This window comes from Suricata suricatta, chromosome 17 (genome assembly GCF_006229205.1).
Source record: "Suricata suricatta isolate VVHF042 chromosome 17, meerkat_22Aug2017_6uvM2_HiC, whole genome shotgun sequence".
In the NCBI taxonomy this organism is placed as follows: Eukaryota; Metazoa; Chordata; class Mammalia; order Carnivora; family Herpestidae; genus Suricata; species Suricata suricatta.
Genome location: NC_043716.1, coordinates 13,270,966 through 13,292,502, shown reverse-complemented (window position 1 = coordinate 13,292,502; position 21,537 = coordinate 13,270,966). Strand labels below are relative to the sequence as shown.

Below are 21,537 nucleotides of genomic sequence, written 5' to 3'. Positions count from 1 at the left end.
TCCCCAGTCCCTTCCTGTAGGCAGACATTCCGAGTCCAGCAGGTAGAAATAGCAGGGTGGGCCACTGCAGGGCTCCTTCCAGACTACCACCCCTGCCCCAGCATCCCCACAGGTCTTTTTGTCCCCCTAGAACGGGCCGAGCACCACGATGCCCAGGAGATCCTGCAGATTGCCCGGGACCTCGTCCACAAGGTTCAGATGCTCATAGAGAACAAGTGAGGGCTGTGGCCACGAAGAAGCAGCCGACTAGAGCCTGGGCTCCGGGCCCCCGGCCCCCACAGGAGGAGGTGCAGGGCAGTGCAGCTGAGACTGCCCGAGCCCCAGCCCACCCTGCCTGCCCACCCGTGTTCCTAACGAAGTGTTTGTGAGCCTGGGATCCGACTCTGGGCAGTGCTGGCCCTGCAGGGTGAGTCAGGCGCCTCAATGCCCTCAGGCCAGGGGTGGGATGGGAGGGGTTGGCCTCAGGGAGTGGCTGCCTTGGGGGACACCTACTTTGCTCCCCTCTCAAACACCTGGAAAGGCCCACTGTCACCTGCATCCTCAGCCTGGACTGCTCCTCATGGCCTCTCCTAGGTCTGCCTGGGGGCCGTATAGACAGAACGGGTCTGTAGTTGCCTGGCCCCACCTGGCATGGGTCATGTCAGCAAAGGCACTCTGTGCTGTATCTCTTCTTTGAGTCCTCTTGCAGGCGTAGTGCATGTGCCCACCGCAGCCCCAGTGGGGCAGCCAGAATGGTGCCAGTTTGGGCATGTGTCCTGGGTGCAGGAGACCGTGATGCAGTCAGATGTGGGCCCGGTGGGAGAAGCCCACCTCAGCAGCACTGCCACTGCCTTTGGCCACCTGGGGTGACCCCGTGCGCTCCCCAGCCCATACAGGGCACCCATGTGTATCTGTAAGTTCCACTCTCACCACCTAGCTCTTGCTTTATGCATTAGACGTTCTCCTGGAAAATGATACTTTCACCCGCTGGGTGACCTGGAATGCAGTGGGAGCGCTGCCCTCAAGAGGAACTGGTTCCCAGGGTAATTCTTTAGGGAGGAAATCCTGTGATAGCTCCTGTCAGGGGCAGGCCCCAGAGCTTTGGGGCAGCCCATTGCCTGTCTCAGATGCCTGCTGAGTCCCTGAGTCTGGGGGAGGAGAGGATGCCTGGGTCTCCACTGTTTGTCCCTGGTGAGGAGCAAGGCTGGCCTGCCTGCCACATGCTCCTCAGGACACAAGAAGCCTGGAGACCCAAAGCGCCCTGAAGGAGCCCCACGCATAGGGATGTCGGGCCTGGGCGTGCTGCCGCCTCTGTCATCCCCACTTGCCCTCCACACCTAAACACGTAAGGCTAAGGCTTTGCCCTGGGGTCGGAAGGCCATTCTGCCACTGGAGCCTGTCCAGCAGTCACTTAGGTCTGGAGACTTCCACCTTTGAGAAACGTGAAAAGGGCCCCGTGACCCTTCTGCATCCAGCAGTCTCCCTAGTCCACCCCTGTCCTGGGCACTGCATGGCCTCAGGGCCAGCTGCCCCACTGCATACCCCTGTCGTCTCTGAGTCCTCGGCCTCCACCCAGCATGGTGGCTGGCCATTGTGTGCCTGCCTTAGTGACTCTGATTTTGTGAGAAGCAGAGTGTGTATGTTTTTTGGTTCAGAAACTATACTCTTCAGTGTTAAGAGACCAATAAACACAGCATTTGGCAATGCTTGCGGCTCTGGGGGCTGCTTATGGGCAGTGGACACTCACTGGACAGTACGTGACTTTGTGTACTGGCAAATTCTGGAAGCTCCACAATTGAACTGTACAGACAGCCCCACAAAGCAAGGAGGGTGAAAAGAGAGAACCGAAGTTTCCAGGAGAGAGGGACCTCACCTGGGCTGGTCAGGGGCGGGGGTAGCCAGACCCCAAGTACTCAAGTGGGGGGACTTCACCCCAGAGGCAGTGTTCATATCTCAGACCAACCAGTGACTTGACCAGCCTCTGGATGAGTTTAGGGCCCTGCCCCACCCCTTCCCCAGCCTGCCCACCCTCTTGACCAGCTATAACGATGAACTGAACCGGCCCCAATGGCCACGGCCCCTGCCCACGGAGCACTGTGCGATGCCTGCTTCAGGCTGGGGCACGAGGAAGGTGTCAGGAAGGATAAAACCTGCTGAGGACCCCACTGTAATAGTAGGTTCCCACCTGTCTTCCGTCACCTAGGGAACTACTGCCCCGATCATCAATGGCTCCCAGGAGAGGACTCCAGCCATCAGCATGGGCTCTGGTCTAGAGGACACAGGCTTTCTGGGCATCACCACCTGTTATGAGAGCTGCCGAGGCAAGAAAACTAGTTGATATGGAAATGTGGGGCCAGGGAACCTTATAAACCCCTCGAGGCAACATTTCCCCCACTGTTGCCTGGAGAGGTCTGAATTCTCTGTGCTATGACTTCAAAGGCTCCCTATAAACTAGCCTGGGAGTAGTCAGTTTCCTTTACATATTCCCACCTTCCCACCGGGAAGTGTCTGCACTCCCCATGCCCCTGGCTGGGCTTCTAGGACCAGAGGCCAGCAGCCAAAGTGATGGGTCTGTCGAGGGCAATGCCACATGCAGATTAAGAAGAGCAAGAAGTGGGAGTAGGAACCCCACCGCAAGGAACCCTCCAACCCCAGCTCTCACACAGAGCTGCTAAATGGAAGCACCTGGATTCCTAAATCAAGATTTTTCTTTTCCTGTTAACTTTGATCACAGGCCCGTTTCTTGCAGGCTCCAGCTGAGCATTAGCCCTGAGATGATACTGGGTCATCACTACCAGGGGCAGAGTTTTCATCTTTGTCCCCAATGTTCGATAGTGTCTGACGTGGAATAGGCACCCAGGAACTATTAATCCTAACCCTGAGCCTTCCCTAAAGTCAGGGGACTCGTCTCTTCCTGGAGCTACCGGCAGAGGGAGCTAGCACCTCACAAGTCAAAGAGCGGGCAGGGTTGGGCAGAGGGACACTGGGTTCTGGCCTTCTTGAGGCTGACGCTTCTTCAGAGAATGGGACCCAAGACATTCGTGGCCACCACTTCCTTCCCTGACGATAGGCCACACTAGGAAGAGAAGCGGAGTCCATTCCTCTGGCCAGAGCTGGGAGTGGGGACGGTGTCAGGGCATTCGATGAGGCAGCCTGCCTGGTCTATAGCTAGGCCTCTTCCTCACCTCCCCACTTCCTCCTGCGACAGCCTGCCGAAGGGCTGATTTCCCCTAAACTGAGAGACATGTACAGGGACAAGAGTCTTCTGGGCCCATCTTAGAACATGGTGTTTTGAGTCCTGACCTCCAACTTCTTCCTCTTCTTGTTCCTTTCCCTTCTGGATGCCCCAGATGACCCAGCCTAACTACAACTTCAGAAGTGCATTCCCTTTAAGGGAGCCTCTCTCCCTTTTGCGCACAAGTCCTGAGGCGGTTGCCCTCCACCTTCCCTACTGGAACTTGATCAAATTCAGGATTCACAGCTCTACAGCAGGCTCCAGGGCAGGGTGGCACATGCTGGGGAACTCTGCATGGAGTTGACAGATCGGACTGCAGGCCAGCTGTGTGACCGCACCAAGCCACCTCGAACCTGTTTCCTTATCTGCCAGAACAGCGCTAGTTCTTGGCTCGTTTACTCTGCCATGCTGTTAAGAGATGAAACAAGATAGTGTTTGTAAAAATGGTTTGAGGAAGTATCAAGTATTGCAAAAGTATAAGGAAGATCAGAACTGCACCCCTCAGAGCCTGTTTAGGATTGAACACTGACGACAGAACTGCAAGGTCCAAATCTTCTAAAATTGACCAGCACCGAAGCTGCCTGAGGACCCATGCCCCATGCTTGCTAGAGGTCTTTCCCTACAAGGCTCCGCCTCCCGTTGCAACAAAGTGACCCAGATGCTGCAGCCTGGCAGCTCCGTCTCTGGTTTCAGTGCAGGTTTATTTCAGTTTTATATTTTATTCCAGGCAAGTGCTTATTACATGGATAGTATTCATGTCTCAATACCTAAAGTCTTGGAGCATGAACAGCCACTAGAATACAGTTCAATAGTAAAAATACAATATGTACAAAATTAGGGTTTTTGTAGGGTTTTTGTTTTTTTCCCACACAGCAGATGTATCCAAACACATAAAAATCTCTACAGTCTGGGGTCGCTACGGTTTATATTTCAGGAAACGGAGACACAGTGACCGAGTCCTCACTGTAAACAAGGGCCACCTCTTTAGGGGATGGGAATGGAACCCTGGGATGGGGGAGAAGCTGTTCCTGGAGAGCAGGGGTCATGGTGACCCCTAGATCCCCTCCAGGCACTCCCTGCCCTTCTTTGGCCCCCCAAGGAACCAACCTCCCCCTCTCCCCGAGGTAAAGGCTCCCAGCCAGTGAGCCACTCTTTAACATCAAAAAGTAAAACACGCATGAGAGGTAAAGTGTGTGTGTGTGTGTGTGTGTGTGCGCGCGCATGCACGCACGCGTCCCCCAGGCTGGAAGGGCTAGGGAGGGGAGGGGCAGGCGGTCCCACAGGGTGAGGACAGATATGGTCCTTACAGCTCTCAAAGGGGAGATGCCCAAGGAAAGGCTGGGCGGCAGCTGCCCTCTCGGGCACACAGCATCACAGCGTTCACAAACAACAACAAAAACAACAGCAACAACACCCATCGTCACCAATCTGGACATAGTCATTCGGCACTAGATTCAAGGCCCCCACTGCTCGGGGTGGGGAGGGGCAGGGGCGGTGAACGGGCAGATGAGGTATCTGTGCAGGCCCGAGGCCACTGGTTGACACACTTCCAACTCTGGAATGGCCTCAGGATGCAGGGAGGTGAGGAGAGCTTGAGAGGAAGGGCAGGTTCCCCAATGCTTCTCTGACTGTGCCCTGGGCGCCAGGCCCAGCGGGCTCCCTCTGCTCTTCCGGTTGTAATCACTCCAGGAAGAGCGGAAACTGGTTTCCCCAAGAACCAGGGTGGCAGGCCGGTGGGTGCAGGGGCAGGAAGGCAGCACGCTCACACGAGGTGGGAGTGCTGTGCCGGACCGGCTGTGGGGCTCTCTTAGAGGTCTCTAGGGTGTCCAGAGGCCCTCTCTTTCCCCACCCCAGGAAAGACAAAGGAGAACAGTCCCCTGGGAAGTCTCCAGGACCAGGAAGGAACCGAAAGGGAGTTCTTAGGTGTCCAAATCTGTTCAGGACCTTTGCCAGCCTCAGAATACTGCAGGCCACTCCTCTTGCCCCCAGCCTGTCAAAGCAAACGCCACACCTAGGGACACTGGCTTCCTCTCCCCACACCGAAAGGCCCTTGTGTGTAAAGGTGGGGAGCCGAGTGCACGTGCTCACAACTGAGTGTGTCTGACACAAGGCCACTTGTAATAAATACCCACATAAAAAGAAGCCAAAGCAGTCTAGCGAGGCAGAGGCAGGGAAAGAAGCATGCCCCCCACCGAGGCCCCCTCACTCCCCACCCTGAGCTCAGTCCTGCCCTAGGGCCAACTGAGGACCCTCCTCAGAGGAAGGTTGTGGCACACCACAGCCTCTGCTGAGCGCACACTCAGAACAGCCCACTGGAGAAAAGTGGATGTTCAGGGGAAAGAGAGATGCCAGAGACAGAGAAGTTGGGGCAGAAGTAGCCGCCCTCCTCCCGTCTCTACAGGTCCCCAGGGAATCAGGGAAGGGGCTTGGGCCCAGACCCTGGAACCCAGACCAGATGCTAATCCACTTCTCTGAGGCCTCAGGAGGCACTCAGGTGGGCATATCTCTCAGGAGTGCATGGCACCAAACAGAGGCCAGGGAGCCAGGGAGGGGGACAGGTCCAGGGAAGCTCTCTCCTCACTCGTACCCAGGCCAATGGGGGGGACGGGCAGCATGGAGGCAGGACAGCCAAGCCCTTCCTTCCCAGCCCCCACCCACCCTCAACCTGCCCTCCTGAGGTCAGGAGCCCAGTGGCAAGGATTGGGTACTCAGGGAGCTTAGCAACAGCATGGGTTCAGTTGTTGAGAGAGACTCCTCCTAAGTAGCCTCTGCTGTGACAAGTCAGTGACTGCAGCTGGGGGGGTGGGGGACAACCCTAGGCTGGTTCCCATCTGTGCCGATGGAACTGGCGAGCAGCCGCTTCCTGGGATCTGTCACGTGTACTCAGAGCAGAGCCCTCCCATGGTACCCAGCTTTCTGGGCCAAGTTGCTTCAGTTCTGCTCCCTCCCGCCTTTCCCCTCCAAAGGCCTGGGGAGAGAAGTCGGAGCTCAGGACGGAGGGCCCGGCACTCAGCCACCTCATCAGACAGAGCAATAGCAGCAGCAGCACAGGAAGGCAGGCAGGGTCAGGGAAGCTGGAGAACACAACACCCACGTCGCACTGGTTGCAGGGGACAAGGTGGGGAGGTGGGAACGGCACTGGAGCGGGCACCAGGCCGGACAAGTGGCACATTCACCAGAGTGTCTCATCACTTTCTCAAGTCCTAGTGCAGTGGGGTAACCCCCTGCCCTGTGCCCAGTTCCCTGGGGGGGAGGGGGACTCCCTCCCCTGGCTCAGAGTCTCTGCACCCCCTTCCCCTAGGAGGCCTGGGGGTGGGTGTGGTGGGGCGGGCCTTGGCCTGGCTGGAATGTGTGGAGCTGGTGGGTGGGAGAGTGGGGGACGGGTCCCCCTCCCTGCCCCCACTGGGGGCCTCTGAGCGGCCTCATCCTCAAGCCAGCTTGAGCGTGCTGACCGGGAAGGAGGGCATGGTGACCATGGTCACAGGGTTGAGCACTGTCTGGCCCACCAGCTGGGGGTGGTGCACCACCTGAGCCCCCACAGCTGGCTTTGCCATGACAGTGGCTGGGGGCCCCAGCCCCGCTGTGCCATTCACTTGCTGGTGTGAAAGGGTGTGGGCAATGTGGCTCACCGCCACAGGCTGGCTCACTGCCACGGGCTGTGGATACAGGGGCAGCTGGGAGCCGAGGTGGGCCACATGGTTGAGGGTGGCAGGGTGCACTGTGATGTGGCCGATGGGGGGCGTGGCAGGTGCCAGCTGCACAGCAGGGCTGGGGGCTGAGGGGGCAATGTGGGCGATGTGCTTGCCGCCCGGCCCCTGTAGAACGTGGTTCACAGTCTGGATGACTGAGGCGTGGGTGGTGGCCGTGTGGGCGATGACCGTGGAGCCTCCGCCAGTGGCAGCCACCAGATGGGCTGGGGCGGGCACCAGCGTCTGGGCGGGGGCAGCCGCTGGGGGAGGAGGGGCTGGCAGAGGTGTCTTCTGCGGTGGTGGTGGCTGCTGCCCAGGAAGATGGACAGGAGACAGGGCCACGGGCTGGGAGTGGGGGTGTGGATGGGGAGGCAGAGGTGCAGGGGCAGTGCTGGGCGGTGGCTTCGGCAGCTCCGGGTGGGGGCGATGGCTCAGTTTAGGTGGGCCCAGGCCGGCCTGGTCCTCCTCCATATCCTCGTCTATGTTGTCCTCACCCTCTGTGGGGGGACATGGGGACAAGGACAGGTCAGAAAGGCTTGGGAAATAAGAAGCTGGAGTAGTAAATGCCCCTGGGGTCTGGGGGCATGGAGCAGAGCGGGGTGGAGGGAAAAGGCCTGACCGGGGAGGGGCAAGTGGGGCTCACCAGAGGCCGTAGAGGTGGAGGCCTGGTCGTCCTCCGGCTGACCAGTCTGCCGGAGCACGCGGTCGATCTCCAGCACGTCCATCCACTGGCTCAGCTCGTGCTTGAGCTCCGCCAGCCGCTGCTGTGTGGCGATCTTCTCTCGTGCCAGCCGCTCCATCTCATGCTCGTATTCCTTCTCCTTCCTCTTCAGAGACTGGAGAAGAGCCAAGAGCCCTAAGGATACCCTGGCAGAAGCCACAGCGTCCCCAGTACTGCAAATCCCTTCCCACTGCCACCCGCACCTCCAGGTCACTTAGCCACCAGGGACAGGTCTGCATTGATAGGGCCACTGGGGACCACACCCACTCCTGTGAGGTCCCGGGAACCCCGTGTCCTGGGGACTGTGGACTCTCCAGCAGGCACCATTCAAAACAAGCACAGGGGCACTTGGGTGGCTCAGTGGGTTAAGCGTCCGGCTTCGGCTCAGGTCAAGATCTCGCGGTTTGTGGGTTGAAGCCTCGCATCAGGCTCTGTGCTGACAGCTAGCTCAGAGCCTGGAGCCTGCTTCAGATTCTGTGTCTCCCTCTCCCTCTGACCCTGCCCTACTCATGCTGTCTCTCTCAAAAATAAATAAAAAACATAAAAAGAAAAAATTCAAAACAAGCACAGATCTAGGTCAGCCCTGCTCTATGATGTAGGCCTTCCCCCACCCTCACATCAAATTTGTCCTGAGGGGCTTTATGGCTGGCCGCTGGCCCTATCTACCTCCTGGCAGCCACCTGCCTCCATTCTGCAGAGGACAGAAGGGGTACAGACTTCTCCGTGCCGCTCAAGGCCCTCGCCAACAATCACACCATGTGGTCAGTCACCATGCCGCAGGCTACCCTCCTGGGAACTCATTCCCCAAAGAACCTCAAACAATCCTGCTCTTCATTCTACAGCATCATCCACTAGTCTCCTTAACTTCAATGTCCCCAAGGATGCCTGATGCCTCTCAGCCTTTGTAGCACAGCCTGCAGCCCCCTGCATTTCTTCTTGACCTGCCTCCATTGCAGCCTCGGCAGCTGCTGGCTCTGCCCTCCTCTCTGAGCGGGGCTAGTCCCCATGGTACCTACCTATGCTGCCTCTCGGCAACACTGTTTTCACCCTGCCCGCAGCCCTCCAGATTCCCCAGGCTGCTGAATGATTGATCCAAGCCCTGGAACGTGCCCCTCCTTCCACACCTGTAGCGGAGTTGCACTGACCAATGAGAAACAGCTCAATGGCACCCCTGACACGGAGCATCAATGGAGACACTTCTATCCTTCACCACAGGTTCCACATTGCTCCTGCTCCCAGGACACCTCGCTAAGAGCACCAACAGGGAGCTCCCTTGTTCACAGAGCCATCCCTGCCTCAACTCCTCCAGGCCCACAGCCTCTTAGGATGACCAATCATGCTGTTGCTGGATGCCAAGCCTTCCAGACTGTGGCACTGCCCTCCTATCAGAAGTGTCTCAAGGGGCATATGGATGGCTCAGTCGGTTAAGTGTCCAACTCTTAATGTCAGCTCAGGTCAGGATCTCAGAGTCGTGGGATCAACCACTCAGCACGGAGCCTGCTCAACATTCTCTCTTTCCCTCTCTCCTTCTCCCTGGCTTGGTGTATGTACTCTTGCTTTCAAAAAAAGAAAAAAAAAAAAAAAGGAAGTGTTTTGCAACTCCAAAAGTCCATCTTGTGTCCTATGCCTCACCTCTCATCCTCCATGACCTCCTGAAGCTGACACTTGCTGGCTGGTCACAGCCAGGTACAGAACCCACCGACTCTTCCTACACCGAACTATCCAGCTTGTCTTAGTTTTCCTCTCGGAGTCCCGTGTCACACGTAGACCATCCTTCTTGCCCCTCTACATCACGTGCACTTGTGCTCCAAGACCACATCTGACCGCCCCCCACACCCTTCCCCATCTCATGCCCTGACCAGTGCATCCTCTTGCCCTTGAGTCCTTCTTGGCACCGCACAACACACTTCAGCATTTAATAAGACTGTCAGGTAGTCCTTAATCAGACACTGGCTCATAATACCCCTAGAAACTTCATATTTTGTCCTTCCACCTCCACACTGTCCCTTGTCCAACGCTGTGAGTAAAGGCAAGGACTATTTTATCATCAGCTCTATCCCCTGACCCTACCAGTGCACAGGATTGAATTTGCACATCTTAGCCCCAGGGGAAGGATGTGTGAGGATGGAGCATGTTGACTCCTACCTCTATTCTGTCCCTGTGCTTTATCACAGGAGAATCACAGGCACCCATTAGACAGGAATTTCCCTATTCTATTTCTACAAGCGGTTTTATAGCAGCCTTCCTAACCGTTCACTTGGCCCTCCTGGGCATGACAGTGTCTTCAAGTGCACCCACTAAACTGGGCCCAACTTCCCACACTTCCTTGTGCAGCCCCAACTCCTGTGTTTCTGACCTCACCATTAAGAAATGCCTCAAAACATTAGAGCCTGCAACACATAACCCAGATACAACCATGTACTGTTCTGGCCTGAAATTTGGTAGTTTTACAATTCTGGTGGCAGTCCCAGGCCTTGTCACAGCCTTGTCTATCCCGGCTTTAAGATCTAACCTATTTTTCCCCATATTTATGCCAGAAAGATCCCTCCCTTACACACACACACACACACACACACACACACACACACACACACACACATATCTGGCTTCTCACCTGGCTCTACCCTGAGAGGCCAGTGCTGGACATGACATCAGATGAGGCCATATCAATGATGGGCCTGTGGTGAGTCAGCTCTCACTTGAACCTGGCTGCTGGGGACTGGAAGTGGTGTCCTGAACTCTACCTATCAGTAGGAAGAGTAGATTTCTGACTCAGGAAGAAACTCAGGGGCCAAATCCTCTTTTTCTTACCTAGCTCGGTTCTCCATAGGCCTAGAGGCCCCTTGAAAGTTTCCCAAGAGTCTAGCTTTTGTCCCCATTGCTTCATTTTAAGCACATTTCCTAAAACTGCCTGGATGCCTAGTTTGGTACCTGCCTATTCCTCTTCCTGTTTTTGTCCACATCACTACGGCGTTCTTCAAATCTTCCAAACCACTCTGAGTCTGGCTGGGGGCTACAGCCTTCCTACCTCAGCAAAACCCACGCTTTCGGTCTACACATCTTATGTGTTCTCTCTGCTACTCCCTTTTGTCTCCCATCTAGTGCTCTGCTGCCCCCCCTCCCCCATCTCACGCTCACGGCCACCTTTAAGTTCTAAAACTGCATTCTGCTCCTGCTGGAGTAATTTTGCCCTTCTGCCCTCTGCTTTGCCTCAGTCACCTTGGAAGCCAGGTCTCAGTTCAAATGCCCCTTCCTCAGCAACAATCTTCCCCACTCCCTAAAACAGATCCTATAATCCCTGTCCCTGTCCCTATTACATCCTCATGGCACAGTCCTTTATTTATAATCTGCCACCAAGACCAAATCTATGAAGACAGAGGCCCACACCTTTTTTTTTTTTTTTTTTGCTCCCTGCTTTATCCTCAGAATCAGACACAGAGCTGTCCAAAGTACCTGAGTGAATAAACAAACGAATGAGCTTGAGGACTGACAAAGCCTTGTAACTTTCGTTTCTGCTTCCATGGCCAGCCCCAGAACAAACTTCTCTTACCAGGAGCCTGGGTACACCTCCCACCTTGCTGCCTCCTCAGCCCAGGGCCATGTCTGCTGGTTTTACTAAGTCTCTGTTTCTGATTTATTTTCAAATCCAGACGTCGTGCAAGCAAGGCTTTCCTATGTGTCTATTAAGCAGAATGTGCCATCCTATTCTTCCTACTTCTCAAGAATTGCTATTAAGTTGGTATTTATAGAAGGCCAATCCGAACATTCGTATGATACAGATACTACTATTTCTTCCCGTTTAGCAAAATGGCAGTACAAAAGAAACTGATAGTCACAGAAAACGTCACAGCATTTGGACAAGGATTTGCTTCTAGGACACCTAAGTGCCTATAATTGAAGGACCAGTAACATTCTCAAGCCCAAGTTCTGCAAAAACATGTCAGCAGTAGGACTCCTGCAGACCCTCTGAAGTCCACCTCCCGGGCTTCTCCCCCTCCTAGGCCAGTCGGGCCACCAGCGAGGCCCCGCCCATCCCGGAGCACGCGCGCACCCACGCGGACCCGGCTTTGCAGCGTCACTCCCCTCCCCGCCGGCAGCACCCTCCCCTCGGAGCGCGGAGGCCTCGCCCCCAGCCGGGTCCCACCAATCCGCGAGCCCGCCCCCGCCCCTCCAGGATGCCGGGAAGAGGGCTGGAGGCCTGCCAGCCCCTCCCCCTCACCAGCAAGGCGGGCGGAAGGGCGCGCGTCTGCGGGAGGCTGGGAGGGAGCCGCCGGCTGGGAGCATCGCCTCCGCCCCCCCCCCGCCCCGAACAAGTCAGGCTCCGGTTACCTCAGGGCTGTGACCCCGCAGTCCGGGCCGGGGGAAGGGGAGGCGCCCCGCCCCTGGATCAGAGCTCGGTCTGGCCTTGCTGGCTACCCCTCCCACAGGGACCTTATTGCTGCCCGGTCCTCCAGCTGACCAAGCTGCCCCCGGTCCCGCCCCGCGCGGGAGTCCCTCCCACTCCCCAACGGCTCCGTTCCGACTCCGTCTCCGCCGCTCGGGCAGCCGAGCGAGGCCAGGCGCCCCACCCCCACAGCCTCCTTTCCGGCACGCGGAACCCTCGGCCGGTTTCCAAGGAAACCGAAACACGGGGCCGTCATGGCAACTGTCTTATCTGGAGGGCGCCCCCCTCCCCATACTGCAGAGGGAAGCCAATGCCCAAAGGGAGGGAGGAACACAAGGACTGGAGGGCCCCTTGAAAAGGGTTTTTTTTTAAATCCCAGGCATGAAGGAGAGCCTAATTTTTTAACGTTCGGCGACCCCAGCACTGTTTTGTCACCCAGACCACATTTCCACAGCCTCCAGGCTTAACCTCCAAACTCCAGTAGTGGCACCTCAATGCGCTCACTGGAAAGATCTTAACCCTTTGGGAGTAAAACGGGGAGGGGGGCCTCACCGGCGCGCTGCCGTGTGCAAGGAGCCAGGCCCAGGGGACTCCCCACCCCATCACGCGCGATAGATTCTTGGGCCGAATACGGGTTCCCGCCCAAGCACTGCGGGCGGGCTGGAGGCACCGGGGCCGCTCCACGCCCTTGTCACCGCGGGGGCACTAAGAGCGCCAGGCGGGCACCCGGTCTGAACACCGAGGTGCGGGGGCGGCGCAGATGGCGGGGCTCCGCTGGGCGGCCCGAAGGGGAAAGGCGGGGAGGAGGGGGGCAGAGGGGAACGCCGCGGCCGCCCTCCCCCGCGCACGCGCGCCCGTCTTCCCGCCCCCTCGCGGGCGGGGAGCCCCGCTGACGTCAGCCGGGCCATGTGCTCAGAGCCCGCGTGGAGGCGGGCGGGGGAGCGGGCGAGGGAGCGAGGGCGGGGCGGGGCCGGGCTGCGGCGAGGGGAAGAGGGTGGGAGCGAGTGAGGAGGAAGTTGGCGCAGAGGCCGCCGCCCGCCCTCCTCTCGGCCGCGCTTCCCTCCCCAGTACCTGGATGTACCGCAGCGCCGTCCGCAGCACACTCAGATTCGACGTCTTCTTGTCGTCCACGTTGGGGATGTTGCGCTTCAGGGTCTCAAAGCATTCTTTCAGATGGGCCCTCCTAGGGAGAGGGAGTGGCGCCGGTTAGCCAGCGCCTGGGGTGGGGGGCGGGGGCCAGGGCGGGGAGGCAAAGCCCTAGGAGAGCAAGGGCGGGACCTGCCCCCGGAGCGGGCGATTGGGGCCCAGAGACACACACGCACGCGCACACACACCTGTTCTTCTCCAATTTGTTGTGGACTTCTCTGGTTCCGATCCTGAAACCCAGACAGACAGGAGGCTTAGGGAGGAGGGCCCAATTAGGTGGCCTTCCGGGTCCCTGCCCCCACTCCGCAAATGTCACAGGCGTTTTGCCCCCCACGTTCTCCGTACAAACAGCAGCCATGGGGAGATGTTCACCCTGTGCAGACGTGCTTAAACCCCCTGGAGGGCACACGTATGCTCGTAATTCACAGCCCGTTTAATCCTCCATCCTACCCAGTCCACCTGTGAGATGGAAGGTCTCCTGTGGCTCAGAGAACTAGCCAGTTGACCCCCAGCCCTCACCCAAGAGTTCCCCAATCCAGTACTCTGTCCAATGTAGTGGAAATGCCATCGGCCCATCCTTGAGGGGGTCAGACAACACAGAAGCCTGAGAACAACAGAGGGCAATGGCCATTCCCCACCGGCACAGTGCGAACTGTCCAAATAGAATACCGTGCTGCTTGGATGGGGAGGTAGGACACAGCTTTGAAGGACTGGCTCCGGAGGGGAGGTTCTTTCTCTTACACACACGGCCCAGGATGTGGGCAGTTCACCCCACCCGCCCAGACTCGGCCACACCTCACTCACCCCCCAGGCCTCTTCTTCTGTTCGCTGGATTTGACTTCTTCGGCTGGTGCCAACTTCAGGGTCCCAAGAGTGGGTGGGGGTGGCTGCTGGGGGGCCAGCTGGGGCTGGACTCCAGGGTGTGGTGCTATGGTCAGGATGGGGGTGGGGAGGGGCTGCAGAGGCTTAGGGCTGCCAGTGGGCGGAAGGGTGGTCTTGGAGTCCGGCAACAAGGGAGCAGGGGTGGGCACTTGTGGCCTGGTGGGCAGGGGGGCAGCCTCCTTAATGCTGAGTCCAGGAGTGCTAACCAGGGCTGGCTGGCGGGGCGCCAGGGGCAGAGGCTGGGCTGCAGGAGGCAGTGGTGGAGGCGGGGGCAGAGGCTGAGGAGAATTGGTCACTACTGGGATAGGAATGACAGTCAGCGGCGTGGGGGTGGCTAGGGGGGGTGGGGGTGCTGGCGGGGGTGCCGGCGGGGACAGAGGTAGGGGTGGTGCTTCAATTCGAGGCTCCTCCACGGGCAGGGCGTGGGCCAGCCTGGCCAGGCTGCTGGCCTTCTTCTGCTCCTGCTCCCTCTCCCGCTCCAAGCGAAGCCGCTCCTGCTCCTCTACGCAGACAGAACACAAGGGGTTTCTCAGTGGGCTGGCAGTCCTGGGCCCCAGCTTTTGCCCCTGTCCCAGTTAGTGCTCAGTGACCCCCCTGCTCAGCCTGAGACACTGCAAATACCCATCCACACCCAGCCAGGCACTGGGGCGAAGTACTGGGGACACAGCAGTGAACAATAAAAACGGACCTCGTCTCTGCCTTTGGGGAGCTCAAGGCCTGGGGGAGGGGGTTGAGGAGAAGGACAAATAGCACCGGATAACAATTCGGGCTGGGAGAGGAGAGGGGCTGTGGGAAGACAGAGCACAGGCTGTCAGAGAGGATGCCTGAGGCCTGGCAACCTGAAGGTTGAGAGGTTAGGCTGGTGATGAGCAGGGAAGTTCAGCAACAAGGCTGAGGGGAACAGGTGATAGATAAGGTAGGCAGAGGCCAGTCAGCAAAGACCTCACAGGCTACCACAGAAGAAAGGAGGGTGGGAGGTGGATGGATCATAGCTTCTGGGGAAGGCCTTCAAAAGTATTTACTAAGTACTTTCCAGAGGGCAGGCAGCACCTTCATTTCACGGATGAAATAAATTAGCTCAGAGAGGCAAAGTGATTTGTTGAGGATCACACAGCAAGTCACAGGTAAAACTGAAACTAGACTCAGCCAGGAATCCTGACACCTGGTACATACCCATACTTGATGTGTCAGCACCTGCTCACTAGGTGTCTGTACACACACACACACACACACACCTCTGGATCCTCACAAGAGTCCACACCACAGGCAGGCAGGGACATCACCTTCAGATCACACTGAGGAAATCAGGCCCAGGACTCCCAGGCCAGGTCCCAGTGTCTGATTTCCTCAGGGACAACACAAAACACATTAGGTCCTTCTCTTCCCTTTGCGGTGCTAGAACTCATTGTTCCCACATCCCTCCTGTCCCCACAACCAGCGGCACAACCAGGAAGGCAGAGGCAGGCAGGAAAGAAGGGCAGCCTTGCACCTGTCAGCTCAGCATCTCTGCTGAAAGAGCAGCTGCCAGGTGAGGCCTGCTCAGGAGCCGGCTGAGAACAAGGGAAAGCAAGGGCCCCTCCTGATCCACCCAGACCCTGTTCTCTGGGCCCCACTTTCAGGTTCCCTTGCTCCAGGGCTGGGCAGAGGCCCTGAGGAGCAGCTGTGGCCCCCAGGCCAGGGAGCAGCCTAGTCAACCAACCCTCCAGCCCATCCCGGACCCTGATTGGCCATGCTGCTCACTAACCGCAGTAGCTGGCAGGCACGCCCCAAACACACCACCTCACAAGGGGTGGGGTCAAGGTTGGCTAAGAGCCCCTTGCGGAGGAGGGCATCAACCCCACACTGGTCTTTGGGGCTCATGGCCCCAGAAAACATGAGGCCTCAGGGCCCTTTGGCCAACCAACAGTTTGAGGGTGAGCCAGGCCTGCTCCAGGCCCCTCCCTCCTACAGGGGAGAAGAGGCGAAGGAGGAAGTAGAGAGTGTTGTGAGAGGGGAAGCACTCAGCGGTTTCCCAGCAGCCCAAAAGGGAGCTGCCAGGCCGGTGCAAGCCTGTTCCATCGAGGGGAGGCGTCGCTCTCCCAGGCCTTTCCGGCTGGCACTGGCTTATGTTACAGCCCCAGAGAAAGCCAGCGCTCTGCTCTCCGGCTTCCCAGAGACCACACCGGCAAGGAGTTCCCCCTACCAGCTACCCAGTCCACCCCTCTCACCCATCCTCCAGGCAAGGCCCTGGAGTTCAGGGCCCAACACAGTCCACCTTCATTCCTTTAAACCAGGACCCAAACTTTCAGTGCTTTGGGGGTGAGTGTTCCACTCTCCCTTTAGCAGTGGGACAGAGGGGACCCCAAGCCTCAAGGACAGGTGTCCAGGGAACCCAGCCTGAAAGTAAACCTCATTGCCCATATTTTAAAGAAACTCTACAGCTCATCCAGGAGATGGCAAACTCCTTCTCACCTACCCTCTCTCTTCCAGAGCCAGGCAGGTATGCCTCACAGGTGCCAGGAAGGTGAATGGCCAAGCTCTATCGCACCTGGATTGGCATGAGAAATCTTGACTGGTGGTGAAGAAGATGGGGTGTCCCAGACCAGATCCAGCCCACCAAAGCTTCCTGTGTCCTCCCCACCCAGCAGCAGCCCTCCTCCTGTGCCCTGGAGAGGGGGAAACTGAGTGCAGATGGCAAAGCGGCAGTTACTCAGGGACCTCCCTCAGGAACAATACGGGTTTAGACTCTTTAAAATAATGCTCTGCTGCACCTGTGCCACACTCCCAACCATGCACTCGCACACACACTCTGACACCTTCCCTGGGCTCTGCCCAGAGGCTGGCCCCAGAGAAGTGGGCATTGCAGGTCAGGAGTGATTCAGGCGTTGCAGCGGGCTCAGGGTTGGGGCCTGAGGAATTTACACTATGTAGCCCCGTTTTCAGGAGAAGTTCTCCCCTTCTTCGTGCTAATAGGGAGGTAAGTGCATAAGGCCGCCCCCAGGTGTGACTAGGTCAGGGAGAAGAGGCTCCCATTCGAGCCACCTCCACAAATGCTGGAAATGACCAGACCCTGCCGCTGACCACCAGGATGGCCTTGCCCTGCCTCTCCTCCCTCTCACACATCCACGTGCACGCACATCCTCAGGTTCATCATGGGAGCAGTCTGGCTGGTCTAGGTCAGGAAACCCACCTTTGAGATTGAACTGCGGCAGGGACAAGAGGCGCCCGGTTCAGAGCTGCTCATCAGGTACATACCCAGGGAAGCTGCTCTGGTCAGCAGGTCCATACATCACCCCTTTTCTTCCATTTTCCCCACCCCAAGTCAAAGGATAGAACCTTAAGCTTCCGGAGTAGACCTGGCTTTGTACCATCCATCCCCTAAGACCTCCTGCCCTGCCAAGAAGGAGAGGGGTGACTGGTCAGTTAAACTAAGCCTCTACTCAACTCCCTGCCCCCAGTTCTCAGAGCGTGGGGGAGGGGCAGGGCTCTGCAACTTCTTAAGACCGAACCAGTCCCAGGCTTCCTCACACTGTTGCACGCATCATCACTGTCCTTACGGCCAGCTCTGGACTTATTATTTGGGAAAGCATGGGAAAGAAAAGACTAGAGGGTCTTCTCCCCTTCCCCAGAAGGCCAGTCAGCCTGAAGGCAAAATGAAGGTGACCTGAATGTTCCCTTGGGGCAACAGCAGGGTCAACCCTGTTCACCTCTAGCACAGTGCCTGGTTGACGGCAAGGACACAATAGGCACTCCTGAATTGCACTGTGTTGATGGTGGCAGCAGGTGACTCAAGTCTCTCCAATTCTTGTGCACGCTGCCCTCCCCCCAAAGCCTGGTCGCCGGACCTGAAAGCAGGACATTCTCGACCACCACCACCAGTGTCAGGACCTGACCCTGCTCAGCACCCCGAAAACAAGGGGAGGGGCCCGTGGGCTGATGTCCTGGCCCATCAATTCCGCAAAATCCAAGCATGTCAGTCTCACATATCTCGAGTGGCTCCTGACCTTGAGAGGCCGGTCGGCCGAGCAGCCGGGCGGACCCGGCGCTCCCCCGCCCCTAGCCCGCTGCTGCTCCCCCCACCCCACCCCCTCCGCCGCCGCCGCCGCGGCACAAGCTGCAGGGCGCGCGCGCACACAACACACACTACTACCTCCAGCATGACTCATCATTGAAGCAACAATAGGCAGAGAGAAAGGAAAGGAGGGCGAAGCACTCTCTCTTCCACAACCAACTCGGCAGAGGGGCTGGGGAAGGGGGGGTTGGGAGGACAGGAGTCCCCGGATACTGCACACACAGACCGATCCGGGTCCGAAAAACGGAGGTCTTTCCCTCCAACCCCTATTCCTGCAGTACCCTGAAGCCTGGGACCACCGACAGAGAGGGTGGGACAGAAACATCTGAAATCCTCCTTTCCTGTCGAGGGAACGTCAAAGTTTGCCCCTTCTCAAGCCTAGCTCACTCCATAATGGCCAGGGGTATTGCCAGGAGGTCCTGGTGAGAACGTTCCCGAAAATGTCAGTGGGAATATGTGAGTTCTAAATGTCCTGTCGCCTGCGAGTCGGAGGGTTTCCCTTGCCCCAGGATCAAAAACAGAAGAAGGTTAGGGCGAGAGTGGGCAGGTGAGCTCGGCGGCTCCTCCTTCCAGCGCACAGGCTCTCCCGGGGAGGTGCCCGGCGGCCGGAGCCAGGGCCCAACCCGGCGCTAGGCCACTCGCCAGCCCCGCCCAGGCCCCGCCTCCGGCCCAGCGCAAGGCAGCCGGGAGGGGCCAGGCCGCTACGTCCCCAGCGGGAGTGTCCCCCGTGCACGTGGTCGGAGGCGGGGCCCGTCCACGTCACCACCCGGTGTAACCAACGGGCTTGGAACGCAGGCACACGCAACATTCCAGCCGAGAGCGGGTTTGGAACGCACAGACACGCCACATTCCACACCGGCTAAAGTGGGGCGCAGCCAGGGGGGCCCGGGGACTGCCCCCAGCGACCTGCAGGCCGTTTCGCAGATACCCAATTAGCCGGGTTCTCACCCAAACCCCTGAAGCGCGGACCCAGCCCAGCTCTGGGAGGCGGGGTCAGGCGGGGCTGGCCAGGATCATAAGACACGCGATGTCATTTCATTCTGCAAAGGCCGCCTCCGCCCCAAGCGGCGCGTAGATCGGCCGGGAGCGCCCCCCGCACCCTCCCCACAGGGCCAGGGAAGCCGGGGAGCCGCTCGGCGTAGAGTAATTCCCACCCCCCACTCCGTTACACACACGCCCACTCGTATGCACTATACACTCGCCCGTGTACACGTCCGTTCATCCGCTCTCCTCGAGACATCACAATCCCCTTTGCACACACGCACACGCGGGTCTGCCACCCCCACGCAACACCATTCTGCACCCCACCCCCCACCGGCTCACACATCCTCAGCGCTACCGAGGGCGCCGCTGACCCATGCGAAAGGAGCCCCCACGAAAGGTGCACACAGGGTGGCAGGCAGCTGAAGTGGCGGTCACAGGAGCCGGGTCCTTCACTGAATGTTAATGAATTCGTTATTAATTTTGCTGCCCCAACACTCCTCCCCGGGCGGCGGCTCTTGTGTGGAACCTTGCGCTGCCCGGCTTCGCGGGCCGCTCGGGAGGGGGTCCTGCCCGGGGTTTCTCGTGGGCTCGGGGCTCGGAGACCAGGGTCGCTCGTCTCCCCTTCCCCGGTGCCCCAGGGGCCCAACCCGGCCGCTCACCACGTGCTCTCTGTTGTTGCTGCGCTTGCCATTCCAGGAAGCGGGCCGCCTCCAGTAGCGTCTCTATGCTCATCGCGCCGAGAGCTCCCGGGGGCGCGCCGGGGCCGAGACTGCGGCCCGCGAGCCGGGCACAGGTCAGGCTGGCGGGCAGGCAGGAGGGAAGGATCACCTTCGGGGGGCGACAGGGCTGGGCGGCGCAGCGCACTCCTCAGGGAAGAACGGGAGAGCACGGAGACAAAAATTAATGTTTCCCAAAATATTTGCAAAATATAATTTGCAAATTTAAAAAATTTTGATGCAAAAAAACAAAAGGCGGCACTGCCTCCCTCCTTCCCCTCCCTCTCTTTTTCCCTTCTGATGCCTCCCTCCCCGCGGCCCCCGGGAGTCCCGCCGACAAGAAAAGGCTTTGCAACAAGATGGCGAGGAGGCACCGACACACACAACAAGGGAAGGAGCCGCGCTGCCCCCGGCCGCCGCCCCCGCTACTACACCGGGGCCGCAGCCAAAGCCCGGACCGGAGCCCCCGCCCGCAGGGCCGCGGCGTCTCAGGAAGGGAGGGGCGGGGTTCCGAGCGAGCTGGTCCCGCCCACTACAGACGGCGCGCGCACACGTGGCCTGGGTGGGGGTGGGAGATTCTCCAGCCTCGTTCGCGCCCTGCATTTCCGCTTTCTTGCCTCGCCCCGCCCCGATGGCAAACCACAAGTTGAGCAAGGGCTGCGTGTTGTGGTCTTTCACAACGAAATTTATCCTGCTGGAGGAAAGGAAGGGTGGAGAATTTAAGACTTAAGTTAGCTCAAATAAGGATATTCCACGTCAGGGAAACCTTAGGACGGTAGAGACTGACCTGACCCCAGGGTCTCCTCTCTCGACCCACACGTGACCTAATTCCTGCAACCACCCGGCTGTCGCAATTCCCCCGGGATCCGCCCGTGGGCGGAGCTGACGGCGGGAGTCTGCCAGAGAACAGACGAAGGGAGCGGAGTGAGAATCCGGTTCCGCGTTTTGCCTCCGTTCCTCCCCCCGCAGTGCGTTCGCATCCTATTAGGCGACGTCACCGGGCCGCGAGCCAATGGGAGGGCAGGACAACACGGCATGGAGCAGCTCCACATGGACACCCCGCACCGCCAGCCTTCCGTTTAAAGGGCCAGTGTCCAACACGGTCACATTCGTGGGTGCGGATGGGCCCACTGTAAGAACGGAGGGTGAGACGCCGACAGGGAAATTCCGCAGTTATGCAGTTACTTTTCACCACCTTCCCTTTAAAACCAAGTCTCTCTTTTTTCTTCCCCTAAATGCTTGTCTTTGTCCACGCGTGTCTGATGTGAATGGAGTTTCGAACTGTACCACCCACAGGCAACCCTTTGAACTGGGGCCGGGGCGGGGGCAGTGAAGGCAAAGTCTCCACTGCCAGACTAAGGGGGCGTGGCCCAAATCGGGAACAACAACGTGGAGGGCGGAAGCCTGGCCCTGCCAGCTGCTAGGCTACTGAGGCCGTGGGCGGGGCTCGGGGTCCGGACGCTCTGCCCGGTCTCGACCGAGCACACCCGGAGGGCAGGACCCCCGGCTGGCGCTAACTGCCGCCGCTTCTAGCGCTCCTGTTTAGAGGCGCCTCCGGTACAATCAGAAAGTTAGACCTTTGTCAACTTACCCAAAATCTCTCATTTTGCAGATAAGGAAACTGAGGCCCAGAGACGAGAAAGGACTTGTCTAAAGTTACGCAGTACTTCAGTTGCTGCTTGCCCCATTGGGAGGAGCATTTATCCCTGACCCCGTGGACGACTCTTTTGAAGGCAGTTCTGGGCAAGGC

At 58.6% G+C, this 21,537-nt stretch overlaps 2 protein-coding genes across 10 annotated transcripts in view; one reads left to right on the top strand and one right to left on the bottom strand.

Annotated features, from left to right (window-relative positions):
* The window catches only part of SGSM2 (small G protein signaling modulator 2), a 41,929-nt gene extending 34,099 nt beyond the window's left edge, over nucleotides 1-7,830 (top strand). For 4 of the 7 annotated variants that reach the window (XM_029926821.1, XM_029926819.1, XM_029926820.1 and 1 more), the window contains one exon: nucleotides 131-1,685. In XM_029926821.1, coding sequence (XP_029782681.1) covers nucleotides 131-219 — 89 coding nt within the window. In that variant the 3' untranslated portion in view covers nucleotides 220-1,685. Of the gene's footprint in view, nucleotides 1-130; nucleotides 1,686-2,182; nucleotides 3,297-3,329; nucleotides 3,947-7,736 lie in introns of those variants that run through there. The other 3 variants (XR_003904340.1, XR_003904341.1, XR_003904339.1) reach the window with 3 other exon arrangements.
* Nucleotides 3,897-20,721, bottom strand: MNT (MAX network transcriptional repressor). Of its 3 annotated transcripts, none has more exons than XM_029926824.1 (7): nucleotides 20,575-20,721; nucleotides 19,731-20,481; nucleotides 13,959-14,538; nucleotides 13,343-13,384; nucleotides 13,080-13,191; nucleotides 7,547-7,739; nucleotides 3,897-7,400 (listed from the first exon to the last, which is right to left on the bottom strand). In XM_029926824.1, exons 2-7 carry the CDS (start codon nucleotides 19,801-19,803, stop codon nucleotides 6,643-6,645), a joined length of 1,758 nt encoding a protein of 585 aa, XP_029782684.1. In that variant the 5' UTR covers nucleotides 19,804-20,481; nucleotides 20,575-20,721; the 3' UTR covers nucleotides 3,897-6,642. The 3 variants fall into 3 exon arrangements, with proteins under 3 accessions (XP_029782684.1, XP_029782685.1, XP_029782683.1); XM_029926825.1 differs by having other exon boundaries at nucleotides 19,731-20,478; XM_029926823.1 differs by lacking the exons at nucleotides 19,731-20,481; nucleotides 20,575-20,721 and adding an exon at nucleotides 17,206-17,403 and having other exon boundaries at nucleotides 13,959-14,536.
* Between the last annotated feature and the right edge of the window lie 816 nt (nucleotides 20,722-21,537).

Coding starts and splice junctions, on each gene's coding strand:
- MNT (XM_029926823.1), bottom strand. CDS start 17,301: ATGGACCTGCTGACCAGAGCAGCTTCCCTGGGTATGTACCTGATGAGC. Junction 14,537..17,205: donor GCCGCAGTTCAATCTCAAAG/GTGGGTTTCCTG, acceptor GTCTGCGTAGAG/GAGCAGGAGCGGCTTCGCTT. Junction 13,385..13,958: donor CAGAAGAAGAGGCCTGGGGG/GTGAGTGAGGTG, acceptor TCTGGGTTTCAG/GATCGGAACCAGAGAAGTCC.